Source organism: Rana temporaria, chromosome 13 (assembly GCF_905171775.1).
Source record: "Rana temporaria chromosome 13, aRanTem1.1, whole genome shotgun sequence".
Lineage (NCBI taxonomy): Eukaryota > Metazoa > Chordata > Amphibia > Anura > Ranidae > Rana > Rana temporaria.
The window spans coordinates 33,224,768-33,238,356 of NC_053501.1; the positions used below are offsets into that span (position 1 = coordinate 33,224,768).

The following is a 13,589-nucleotide window of genomic DNA, read 5'->3' on the forward strand; positions in this document are numbered from 1 at the left end:
CCCAAATTCAGTGTATCAGAAAACTAGATTACAGAAGGCCAATAAAAAGGATTATTATCCACTACAATACAGGGCATTTTCACCCCTCTTCCATGCCCAGGTCAATTTTTACCTTTCAGCGCTGTAACATTTTGAATGAAAATTGCGTAGTTATGCGACGCTGTACCCAAATTTTATTTTTATGATTTTTTTGCCCACAAATAGAGCTTTCTTTTGGTGGTATTTGATTACTTCTGCAGTTATTTTTTACGCTATAAACAAAAAAAGCATACATTTTGAAAAAAATTAAATTTATTTTTACTATAATAAATATCCCAAAATTAAAAAATAAATACAATTCTCCGTTTAGGCCGATATGTATTCTACATATTTTCATTGTGACTGACATTGTGGCGGACAGATCAGTGCTATAAATGTGCACTGATTACTGTATAAATGTCACTGGCAGGGAAGTAGTTAACACTAGAGGGTGATCAAGAGGTTAAATGTGTTACCTAGGGAGTGATTCTAACTGGGGGGATGGAACTGACTAGGGGAGGAGGCCGATTGGTGTTCCTTTATACAGGGAACACACGATCTGTCTCCTCTCCCCTGACAGTACGTGGATCTGCGTTTACACCCAGATCCATGTTCCTGCTCTGTCACAAGTGATCGCGGGTGCCGGGTGGACATCGAGGTCACCGGACATGCACATCGGCTCCTCTATGACGCGGCGGGCACGTCTGCCCCTCTATACCACAGGGATGCCGAAGAGATCATATGACGCACATCCAGGATGGGAGATCCCATCTGCGGACTTCATATGACTATGGGCTGGGAGAGAAATGGTTAATACAGATATGTTGGCCTACTGTAAGGTATGTCCATGTACAGTATAGCATGCACTCAATACTTGGCTGGGGTTTCTTTTTGCATGAATTACTGCATCAATGCAGTGTGGCACTGCTGAGGTGTTATGGAAGCCTAGGTTGCTTTGATAGCGGCCTTCAGCTCGTCTGCATTGTTGGGTCTGGTGTCTCATCTTCCTCTAGACCGTACCTTACAGATTCTCTATGGGGTTTAGATCAGATGAGTGTGCTGGCCAATCAAGCACAGTGATACCATCATCATCATCATTAAACCAGGTATTGGTACTTTTGGCAGTGTGGACAGGTGCCAAGTTCTGCTGGAAAATGAAATCTGCATCTCCATAAAGCTTGTCAGCAGAGTCTGGAGGAAGAGTGGAGAGGCACAGAATACAAGTTGCATGCGGTCCATTTTGAAGTTTCCACAGTCAGTGATGAATATGTGCTGCTGTTGGTCCACTGTATTTTTCTCAAGTCCAAAGTATGTGCAGCAATTACTATGCTTGAGTGGCCAGCAAACTCATCTGACCTAAACTCCATAGAGAATCTGTGGGGTATTGTCAAGAGAAAGATGAGACACCAGACCCAACAATTCAGATAAGCTGAAAGCCACTGTCAAAGCAACCTGGGCTTCCAGAACACCTCAGCAGTGCCACAGGCGGATCGCCTCAATGCCACGCCCCATTAATGCAGTAATTTATGCAAAAGGAGCCCCAACCAAGTACTGAGTGCATACTCTATTCTACGTGGAAATAATTTTCAGTAATTTTTTTGTTTGTCTTTATGTAATCTCATTTTCTGAGATACTGATTTTTGGGTTTTCACTAGCTGTAAGCCATAATCATTAAAAGAAAAAAAAATGCTTGAAATATATCACTTTGTGTAACACATCTATATAACATATGAGTTTGAATTACTGAAATTACCTTTTTTCTTTATGATATATTCTAATTTTATGAGACGCACCTGTATAACCACTTCCCAGTATTTTTATCTTGTTCATACAGTACAGAACACAGGTGGGTTCAGAGATGACTGAGTTAGAGGTGTGTACCTTCAGATGATTTAACACGGACAAAGAAACAAAACTGAGGACACTCGTATATTCCTCCTGTTTCTAAAAATCCTCTGTTCTTTGATGGTATCATTTAGGTCAGAGCTGTCAAACTCTATTTCATTGTGGGCCGCATCAGCATTATGATGGCCCTCAAAATGGTGATGGCCACCTCCCCTTACATTAGTTGTCAAGAGCCACCCCACCGTCAGAAGTTGAATCCCCCACTCTCCCTTACATCACAGTGCTCCCCCCTTACCTTATGCTGCTGCTGGGAAAAAGATGGATGCATTGCTTAAAAGCAGAAAGTACACGGTCTGGAGGAGGACCAGAGGAGGGCTGGAGCTCTCCTGCAGCTGCAGGAGAGGTGCGAGGGCCACATAAATTGGCCTGGAGGGCCAGATTAGGCCCGCAGGCCTTGTGTTTGACACCTGTGGTTTAGGTGCTGAATTTATCTTCTCCAATGAGCATGATTTGTTGGTTACACTTCGGCCTGGGTGTACTGTAGTTGGTCCGAACGGCTGGCTTCTGTCGAAGGAGCATGACCAATAAAGCTCTGCTGACCAGCTCCTGATCGAAATTCAGCCACTAATAACTTACTCGGCTCCCCCCTCTCTGATTCTGTGCCCTTAACAGATATTTCTACTGCCCCATCTGGCATCTCGCATTCCTTCTGCCTTAGTAAGGAAGATTTTGCAGCGTTCATGTTCGCCTTTGTCTTAGAAATTGGACTTCATGCAGTCTGCGTCCCTTCAGGGTGGTACACAACCCTTCTCTCTGACGGGATCTATCTCTGGTGCAGATCTGACTGGAGTCTTGTACCTGGAAAAGGGTAGTGTGACAGTCGAATGAGGAGGGAAAAGAGGAGGGAGTTAGATACTGCTACCTCTGAATCAGAGGTTTGCGCTCAGGAGCGGCCCCTCTTCCTATCTTGTTGCCAAAACTCTGACGCTATTTCAGTATTAATTGATGAAGTGTGGCCATTTCTGGTACTAGAGTTGCCAGAAACTTCCCAAGCTAAAGTTACCAGTATGGGTTCTCTTAAAAAGTAAAGACCACTCAAGACCTTTCCTGTACACTCCTCCATGGAAGGCATACTGTATGGTGACTGGCAGCATCCTGACACTGTATTCTCCACGTAAGCACTTTGCTCAATAGTATCTTATAAAGGACCAATTTCTGAAAAAAATGGGTGGCTCTTTGGTTGGCTTTTGGTTGGCTTTTGCTTGCCTAAAGTGATCTCTGACAGTGCCAGTGGAGGATCTCCCAGCTTTGCAAGGACACCGTGGATAAGAGACTTGAGGCCCTTTTTCAAATCCTCTTGTTCCCCAATTGTTACAACATTGGCGTTATGTGCTAAACACGTTTCGAAAACCGGGATCCATTTCTATGGACCCTGAGCGCCATCGGCACCTGTAACGCCTGTCGATTGCTCCGAGCTATTACGTGGATGGACTCCATGCCATACATGTCTAGGTTGACCTTCTCTCTGTCAAGATGCGCGGGCTATGGTTGAAGTCAGTAGAACCAGCATTCAAAAAGTGGCTTGAGATCATTCCTTTCAGCAAAGGACATTTCTTTGCTGGGGAACTCAAAAAAACAGTTGGGGTAAGAGCAACCTGTTGCCTAGCAAAGCTAAAGCGGTGATCCACACAAGTGGCGCTTCCTTCTTGCCTGTGCGTGATCCCATGGGTCTTAACAAAAGTTTTGGTCCCTGTTCTTGTCTACCTTTGTTCCTAGGGTGTTCACGTTGTAGGATAACGTGACAACTATCTGTTGAGGGCTTGGCCAATTCAGATTCGATCAGTGACCATCAGAGGACAGCTCAGCTGATGCAGGCCTTCAGTTGGATGCCCAGCCTTCAAAGATCTGCATCAATTTCGACTCATTGCTGTTTTGTCTCAAGTGTTTTTTTCCACCAGCAAAAATCAGTCGCTGTTATCGTGGGCAAAAACTTTACTGCCTTTACACCCTCAGTGTGGTTTTGCGTGAGAGTCCTGGGTATGATGTTTGACTCCTTTTGGGGCTGTGCCACATGTTCAGATTCACTCCAGGCTGCTACATCACAGCATTCTGACTGTGTGGGACAAGCAAACCCTCTCTGGATGGATCATGCGGAGGTCAAACACTCAGGGAAGTCCTTTTGCCTGTTCAATTGGATGGTGATCGTAATAAATGCTTACCTGTCAGGCTGAGGAGGTGTGCTCAGGAATACGGTCAACTGCAGTTTACCTGAGTTCCTATCAATCAACTTCTTAGTTTGCTACCGCACCTGGTATCTGGTGTGAACGACGAAATGTTCGTTTTTTTTTCTGCTAGCACTCCATGGAATGTGCCCTTTTTTTTTTTTTTTTTTTTTTTTCTTTTCACTCTGTTGTCATTGCACTCCCGGTGAAGGCTTTTGTGCAGGGGGTGCCTCATTTGGTTCCCCCTAAACTCTCTCTCCGATGGCACAGTGGATCTTGCATATGTAACTACTGGCTCCTTCCTTTAAATCCATTAGGGATATATTCTTGGCTGACCTTGTTCACAGGGTGTTTTTTCTCAGCACTATCACCTCTGCTATGAGGTTTTCCGGTTCATCAGGTTGTGGTTCACACCTATTCAGCAAAAGATAAGTTTCCTCCCATTCTACCAGATCCATTGAGTCCATTCTGAACTTTTTAACATCAAGCGTCTTTGTTGAAACTGTAATTGTGCCACCTGGGCTTCAGTTCACGCTTTTGCTGGGTGGATGCTCAGACCTTGGCTGATGCAGCCTTAGGCCGCAAGATGCTACAGGTTTCTGTTTGATTTGAGTCTGAATCCTTTTTTGGTGGCTGTTGGGGATCCATTGTTTGACTCTGTTGCTGTTTTACCCTCCCCACATTGGTATTTCTTGGTATTTCTTTGGGACGTCCTAGTAGTCTCTGGTTTTCCCTGTCTTGCACTGTATGAACAAGAAAATGGGATTTCTACTAACCAGTAAAAATGATTTCTTGGAGTACAGGACAGCAACCCCCCCCCCCCCCCTTTTTTTTTTTTGCCTTTTTCCAGTCACCTTAAAGCGGATGTGCGCTGATAAAAAAAAATTAAAAGCCAGCAGCTACAAATGCTGCAGCTGCTGAATTTTAATATTAGGAAACTTGCCTGTCCTGGAGTCCAGCGCCGTCCGCAGCAGAGGACAAGCGATCGCTCGTCACTCTGCTGCTCCCCCTGCCATCCTCCGTGAGGGAACCAGGAAGTGAAGCGCTCCGGCTTCACTGCCCGGTTCCCTATGGCGCATGCGCGAGTCGCGCTACGCTTACCGATTGGCTTCCGCTGTGTACTGAACACAAGGGGAGGGGGGGGGGCGACGGGAGGTGACGTAATGCCCGCAGTCTGCCCGAGACTGTGTGGTCGGAAGTGGGTGCAAATACCTGCAAACACCCCCCTCCCCACTGAAATGTGTCAAATTTTACACCGGAGGGGGCAGGGTTCCGATCAGCGGGAGTTCCACTTTAGGGTGGAGCTCTGCTTTAAGGTACCTGCATATAGTCCTCTCTGAATCTGCCTGTGTCCTGTACTGTGTGCTAAATTTGACTTTGCAGGTAAATCAAAAATCCCACTTTAAAAAAAATTGTTTAGATCAGGTTGTAAATTTTATCAATGTATGTGTTTTCAAAATCTTGTGTGTAACTATAATGTTTGTATTGTTTATACATGTGGCACCTCTATTTGCTTGTGATACATGCAGGTTGTAATTCTACTTTGCAGTGCTACACAGTGGTTGTACTTCACTGCTCCTTCTCACAACATTTTTCTGAGGCCGACAAATGACATGAATACACTTTGTGTAGCATTTGTGTTCTCTCAGTAGCAACCTAAAATGGACCTGAATTCAGACTTGCCATCCTATAGGGTACATCTAGAAATGTTAACTGTATCTAAGCAGAATAGCAGAACACATCCTGACATGTAACTGTGTCTAGGCGCCTATTCTGTATCCTGATAGCTATATTCTGTATCTGTAATGTGAGCTCATCAAGGACACTGCTGCCTCTGGCTTCTAATCTAGTGAGATTTGGGGTTATTCTTATTTGGGGTTATTCTTACTTCTCACATTTTTCCTAAGGATTGCTAGAGGGGAAGCTGTACCTGAATACCTGCAGTGCACAGATCTCCCTGCTTCTTATTTCTGTGGATTTCGGGCTTTCTGCACTTCTCCTGCTGCTTATTGATTATTTCTCCACCAGTCATCAGCACATAGATCTAACATGAAGAAGCAAACACCTGCTCCTCTACCACATTAGCCCCTTCCACAGAGAGACTGTGGAATAAGGATTGTTATATCTGTAGAGGAAAAGATCAGATGCAGGGAGCCTACTGGCAATACTAGCGTCTGGTTCCTGTCCTCGTCTTGTCTTTCCTTTGTCCAGGAAAAACACAACATCCTAAATCGTTCACAATTTTGGTACCTTTTTTTTTTTTTTTGGTACCTTTTTTAGCCAAATATTCCAGCAGTAATTACTTTTCCTGTGTAGTTGGAGTAAATTACTTTTCCTGTGTAGTTGGCTGCTGTGCAGAGCATAGTTGCTCTCAGCAGCTACTCCATCATGATACTGCTCCCCCACTCCTTCTAATATCAGTAGGAGAGGTAATTACAAGCCTGGATATCCTCAGGACTGCCAAGAGTCACTATATATTACCTTCAAAGAGGTTTTTCCTAGTGATATTTGTTTTTCTATTGTGGGAATAAATGGAAACCCTCAAACATAACTGTGTGACCCTTATTTTGTAATGAGGCATAAGTACCCCCCCCCCCCCCCCCCCCCCCCCCCCCCCCGGGTACATCGGGATTTTAAGGGAAAACAGAAAAAAACTAAAGTATGTAATAATGTTTGTTTTTTTCTGTTTGCCCTTAACCTCTTCCATACCGGGCAGTTATACACCCATCCATACCAGGCCTATTCTGGCACTTCTCTCCTACATGTACAAATCATAATTTTTTTGCTAGAAAATTACGCAGAACCCCCAAACATTATATATGTTTTTTTAGCAGACACCCTAGGGAATAAAACGACGGTCATTGAAACCTTTTATCTTGCACGGTATTTGCGCAATAATTTTTCAAACGCCTTTTTTTTGGAAAAAAATTGTTTCATGAATTAAAAAAATTAAAAAACAGTAAAGTTAGCACCAATTTTTTTGTAAAATAGGAAAGATGATGTTACACCGAGTAAATAGATACCTAACATGTCACGCTTTAAAATTGCGCACACTCATGGAATGGCGCCAAACTTCGGTACTTAAAAATCTCCATAGGCAACGATTTGAAAATTTTTACAGGTTACCAGTTTAGATTTACAGAGGAGATCTAGTGCTAGAATTGTTGCTGGCACTCTAACGCACGCGGCGATACCTCACATGTGTGGTTTAAACGGCGTTTACATATGTCGGCGGGACTTGCGTGTGCGTTCGCTTCTGCGCGCAAGCTACCAGGGACAGGGGCGTTAAAAAAATAAATTGTATTTCTTTTTTTTTTTTTATATATTTATTTCTTTTTTTACACTTTTTTTTTAAATTTTTTTTTTTTTTGATCACTTTTATTCCTATTACAAGGAATGTAAACATCCCTTGTAATAGGAATGTGTGTGACAGGTACTCTTTATGGAGAGATGCGGGGTCAATAAGACCCCACATCTCTCCTCCAGGCTGGAAAGCATGAAATCGGTGAAAAAAAATTCACCGATCTCTTGCTTGCTGTTGCTTAGCAGCCGCAATCGCGGCTTTGTTTACTTACGGGGACCCGGGCGTGACGTCATCACATCGCGCCCGGGTCCTCCGACGGTCATAGAGATGACTGGTGACCATCTGGTCACCAGTCATCTCTATGCTTCCTGCGCGCGCCGGACGATTCGTTCTCCGGGCCCCCGATGGCACGGGAGAGCCCGGAGAAGCACCGGATGGCGGCGGGAGGGGGGGGATGTCCCCTCCCGCCGCCTGTAAGAACGATCTAGCGGCGGAGCCGCCGCTATGATCGTTTTTACGTTGTGCAGAATCGCCGGCAGTTTAGAAGGATATCTGAATGATGCCTCTAGCTGCAGGCATCATTCAGATATCCCCCCACAAAGCCCAGGACGTCATATGACGTCCACTCAGAACGGCAGAGGTTCTTTGTGGACGTCATTTTACTATGGGCCGGTAGGGAAGTGGTTAAAGTCCCGATGTACCGGGGGGTACTTATGCCCTTTTAGGTTTTTTTCCTACGATTTTGGGATGGTGGCAACATTTAAAGGAAGACCGTTTTTTGTTTCTTCCTTCTTGTGGTTCATTATTTATATCCTTACTTTTTAGTGGGTGGCTGTTCCCCCAGTTAGTCAGTACTGTTTTAGAAAAACGTTCTTGCTTCCTATGCGTTAGTGATGGGGTTATTGGTTGCCTTAAACCCCATCAACTGCATAACATATCAGTGTCTGGTTTTCATGCGTTCAGTGCTGCTTTGCTGTCCTTAGAGGACAACCTATCTGGCTGCATGATCATCAAACTGTTTACTCATGCTAGTGTTAGGAAGCACAAATCCAACCTCTGCAACCTTTTAAAGAGGGGTGACATCATATATGTTTCCTTGTATGAGTAGTATTATGACCTACCTATGTCCCATCCGCAACAGGTTTGCAATGCCTGCAGATTGCTTTTTTTTTCATGTAGACAGACCTAGACAGCCAGATCGGTCCTCTGGTTTCTCAACACAGATTTGGGGTTGACCATGACACTCAAACCAACGTAGCTTGATGCCAGATCACTTGCCAGTATGTTTTTGGTTTCAGGGAAAAGGGAGAGCAGGTAAATTTGAAAGAATCCCACACAATTGATGTAGGGTCAAAAAAGGGGGGGGGGGCAACCTTAGAACCTTGGATACAGAGGACAAGAGCTCTAAGCATTCTTTCACCGTTCTACCTAATGTTTGCTTACCATGTTAAATAATGAATTTCCATGGTCAGAGGAACAGGGGAAGTCCCTATGATAGAAGTTCTAATCTTTCCTAGTCTATTCAAAGCTTCTACTTAAAGTTGAACTCTAGCCAAATTTTTTTTATATTTTTTTATATAAGCGTACTATGTCAATGTTGTTGCTGTCCTCGACCCTGTTGGAGGGATTTCACCTTACTTCCTGTTGTAGCAGGACAAAACAGATGAATCTATGTGGGCCAGATGGACCCATACAGTAATCTAACCCTTACCCATTTTGCTGAACAAACTTGTTTTCTTTTTTTTCAGTCTGTGTGCAATGGGAAAGATTTCCCACCACTTCCTGTCCTGACAAGTAGTGAGGGGAAATCTCTTCTATGGCCTCTCAGACCACAGAAAACCTGTGCCAGGAGTTCTGTTCATTCCTCACTTTGTCCAAACCAGGTTTAGTTGGATTTGGGCTTTTACATGACCATTCTTTTGTTATAAGACTTTGTATTTAGAAGCCAATTATGCATCATTATTGTAACAATGTAAAGGAAGAAGTATTGTATTTTTTTTCTTTGGCCAACCATTTCCTTCACCATCTAATTCTGCAGCTCAACAGTGAAATCCAGGAGTATGTGGTTGCGGTTGGCCAAAGGACTGTTTTTCAGAATTTCATTAAATGAGGTTCATTCTTCTCATCTGAGAAACATGAGAGCTGCATATGGCAGAACATAGTGCGTGATCTGTACCATGCAGAGTAATGATGCATGGGTTAAGCTGACTTGACAGTAGATGTGCTGTGCCAAGTCCACCAATTTTAGGCTGTTACTATTTGTTTATTTACCAGCACATGCAGGAAGGTACATTAACTTGATGTAGGACAATGTTATACTTTAAAAAAAAAAGCAAAAAATATAGGTCTCACGCTAGGGTGCAATCTATAACGTATAAGTAGCTAGCACAATTTCCAGGTAGCAAATAAAAATTAATATAAAAAGGTGAAAGTGCAGCGCTATTTTCCATGAACATAAATAGTGCGATTAAACTGCAGCAAGGTGGGTACAAAGTGTGCAAACTTAAAAAAGAGCTCAAAAGTTCATTCATAGTCCTCATAAAAGATCAAGCAGTGGTGAGTAAACAGGAAGTGAGGATTTCTTAGAAGAAATTAGGACATTTTAAAAGCAAAATCGAAGGATGAGGGAAGTGAAAGAGGACTCCACTAAAGTAAAGGAAGCTATTTAGGGGATTTTTTTCTTGCCTTTACAACCCCTTTAAGGTATTGCATGAAATGAATGAAAAGAGCCCAGCATTTCAATATGGTGTTTCAAACCATCAAGATGTTTACTGTCCTTTCCGGTATGTGATGTCACACGTGGCTCCGTCCAATGCGTTTCAACGTCATAAGACGTCATCGGGGACTCGCCCACCCACCACAGCTTGATCTTTTATGAGTACTTTGAATTAACAGCTCTTTTTGATGTTTGCACACTTTTTTTTAACCAATCTTGGTACAGTTTAATTGTACTATTAATGCTGTACTTTTGCCTCTTCTTGGACCACTTTTCAATATGTGTGTGTGTGTGTGTGTGTGTGTGTATGTATGTATGTATGTATGTATGTATGTATGTATGTATGTATGTATGTATATATATTTATACTTTTTTTGTATACTTTTTTTTTTAAACTAATTACTGGTATGTAAGTTTGTAACAAAAAGTGCCTCAGAATATGGAGGTGACCATTATCGCCTCTTCTTCTCAGGTAGACCTCAGTTGTCCGATCCTCACATAACAGTTGAATTGGTGGCAGGATTTGATCATTTATACCAGTGGTCATCCACCCTGTACTTAGGGCCCACTAACGGGCCAGGTTTGAAAGATAACTGAAATGCTTTCCAGGTGATCTCATTTGCTGCTCAGTGATTGCAGTATTCTAGTCTGCATCTCCCCAAGGTAATACATAAAACCTGGCCTGTTAGTGGGCCCTGAGAACAGGGTTGATGTCCACTGATTTATACCAACTCTAAATGCAGTATATAATTGCAAGTTGGCTGGAAGTGATAATTAAATATGTTAATTTTCTTTGTTTGCCAGTGAGAAGAAAAAAGAAAAGGAACGTGAAGAACTCTGGAAAAAGCTAGAGGACCTTGAACTGAAGAGAGGTCTTAGGAGCGATGGTATTATCCCAACTTAACAAAGGAAGATCCTGCAACTTTATCCTGTGGAGTCACATGTATGTAGTAGAAGATGGAGCAGCAGTTTTCTGTATCGTGCAACTTTACAGTAGATAACATTCGTTTCATTATTACAACAGCACTGTATATAACTGTCTAAGTAAAGAAAGAAAAAAAATATATGGACTTTAATCCAAAGTTTGGACACTAGATGAACTTCTCAGAACTTTGCAAACATAATCATTGTTTCTTTTACATCCTCTCGGATCTCTTGATGAAATTTTACAGTGTCAAAATTCCCATTGTCAGGCACTTGATATTTATCTGTGGCAGACAGAGCGTTGCAGTGTTTCAGATTCAGGCACCCTGATTAAATTTAGCTTCTCTTTCTGCTAAACTGTTTAAATCTATTTATATAGTTAAAGACAAAAAAGAAAAAAAAAATGATATATATATAAATATATACATATGAATTCTAAGTTTGCGGAACATCCTCCTTCTCTGGATAACTTTTTCCCTTCCCTCTTTGTAATTCATTTTTCCCCCTCCTTTGCACATTTTCAAGAGCTGAATGTCCTTAACAGAACTGTTCCCTGTAACGGTTTTGTGTACTGGCGTGTGTGTGTGTGTTATATATACATATATATTTTTTTGCAAAGATACCAGTTTAGCTCTGGTGCTTAATTTCTATTTGGAAACTGGGTATGGGCTCGTGTTTTTCACACACTTCTTGTCGCTGTGCCTGGAGCTGTTTGAATGTTGCCCGTGTTTAGTACTCAGGTGAAATGCACGGGGAAAAAAGTTATTTTTGACAAACAGGCCTTTACTGGCCTTCTGGCAAATACCGGGAGGACTGCTGTGCCTGCAAGTATTTATAGGAACTCCTGTGGACTGTATACAGTCAGTGATTTCAGAAAAGTTACCTGCAAATAAATATCTTTCACTTGATATCTGGTCATACTGCTCCAGATTTATATGATCTTCCTTGGACTAAGATATGTTTATCTACCACTGATATAAGGTAAGAGGTTGTAAATGTGACAGATCTTTCTTCATATGAAGTCCACTGAAGGTGAAAATAGGTCCTCTTTCCTATGGACAGCCAAGGAAGAGCTAGATGCACCTAAATATACAGGATTGGAAGTATGCATGGCGCATGATCTCATTTCAACGACATCCACGCCTGCCACAAAAGATCAGTCATTTCTAGGACTATTGCTTTTACATAACTGCGTCAGAGGGCTCTATACACAAGAGCACTTAGGTGGCTTGGTGACACAGTAACAAGAAGCTGTCAAGCACGAGACCCAAGAGACTACAGTAGGACAGGGTGTTCGTTGAGCAATGTTTGTTGAAAGTTAAGCTTGTATTCTCTGTATATCCAAAATACGCTGTCAACCATGTAAAATTAAACCAGTATTAATTCTACCTGCTACACCATTGCAGAAAACCACAGGGCTGTTTTAGATACCTATATTTTTAGCCATTAATATCCTACAAATTTTATTGGACCATTTTTTTTTTTTAAATAAAAGAAAAGAAAAACACTAAAGCGTACGCAACAGGACAAGATTGTCGAAGTGGTTCTGATTTGTGTCCAGAAGCAAAACGTTAAGAAAGCCTTTTCAAGAAGTTTGGAAGTCATTGCCTTATTTTATAGTGAGTCTGTATTTATATAAAGTGTTCCAGCAAAAGAGGATGTGACCTCAGAAGGGGAGGTTTGGGATCATTTTGCTGTGTTTTTGTGGACTCTCGATCTCACAGTGCCAGCCCCACTGGGAAAAGGTTTTTTTTCAGCAACATGTGTTTGCATTTTCAACCGGATGCTTGTTCTCAACTACTGTATTTACCATCGAAAAGTGGTTCTACAAATGCTACTGAGAAAAAAAAAAATCTGGAAATTCCTATTGTCCTGAGTATTAATAAAGTTTAAAATGCTTTTATATCAAAGGTGCATTGTGACCAAGTTGTTTCAAACTGAGGGCTGACTGACTATGTGCATTGCACTAGATGTATATAAGTTGACCACTAACGGTCAATTTCGTTTTTTTACTGTCTATAGGATCTATGATATGATGGACAATGAAAGTTTTTTTTTTTTTCCTCCAAAGAACTGGTGTATCTCTGAATATTTTGTCTCTTTTTTTTTTTCAATAGAGAGGGGAAAGATTGGTACCCTTGTTGGGATTTACTGCTGTTTGGAGCTTCGTTCTAGAGGCTTTCGCTCTAGCTGTCCCAATGACAACAGTTTTACTATACAAGTGAGGGAAAAATTCCAATATCAGACAAAATGTTGTCTTCTGTACAGTAAGTGGGGGGGATATCTCAACAAAGCTTCTAATCCTTCACCAAGCTATTGAAAGCTTAGAAAAAAAAAATTGTCTGGAAATACACTTTAAGGCCTGTGGTTCAAACTATATATAATTTGGTTTTCAGGTGCTCTTGTACATATTTTGTAGCACTTTTTTTGTTTCCCTTTTCATGGTGCTTTTTTTCCCCCCCAAAAAAGTTGTTTCCTCATTTCCATGCTGAAAACCCCATAATACTTGTATACTATGCATATTGCTTTAGCAAAGTCATACTGGTGATTACTCAGTTTT

The 13,589-nt window shown here is 42.0% G+C and overlaps 1 protein-coding gene across 4 annotated transcripts in view; it reads left to right on the plus strand.

The window, feature by feature from the left end:
- PPP2R5E (protein phosphatase 2 regulatory subunit B'epsilon) overlaps positions 1–12,939 on the plus strand; it is a 133,959-nt gene extending 121,020 nt beyond the window's left edge. For all 4 annotated transcript variants that reach the window (XM_040332347.1, XM_040332344.1, XM_040332345.1 and 1 more), the window contains exon 14: positions 10,910–12,939. In XM_040332347.1, coding sequence (XP_040188281.1) covers positions 10,910–11,009 — 100 coding nt within the window. In that variant the 3' untranslated portion in view covers positions 11,010–12,939. The remainder of the gene's footprint in view (positions 1–10,909) is intronic.
- The last annotated feature ends 650 nt before the right edge of the window (positions 12,940–13,589 follow it).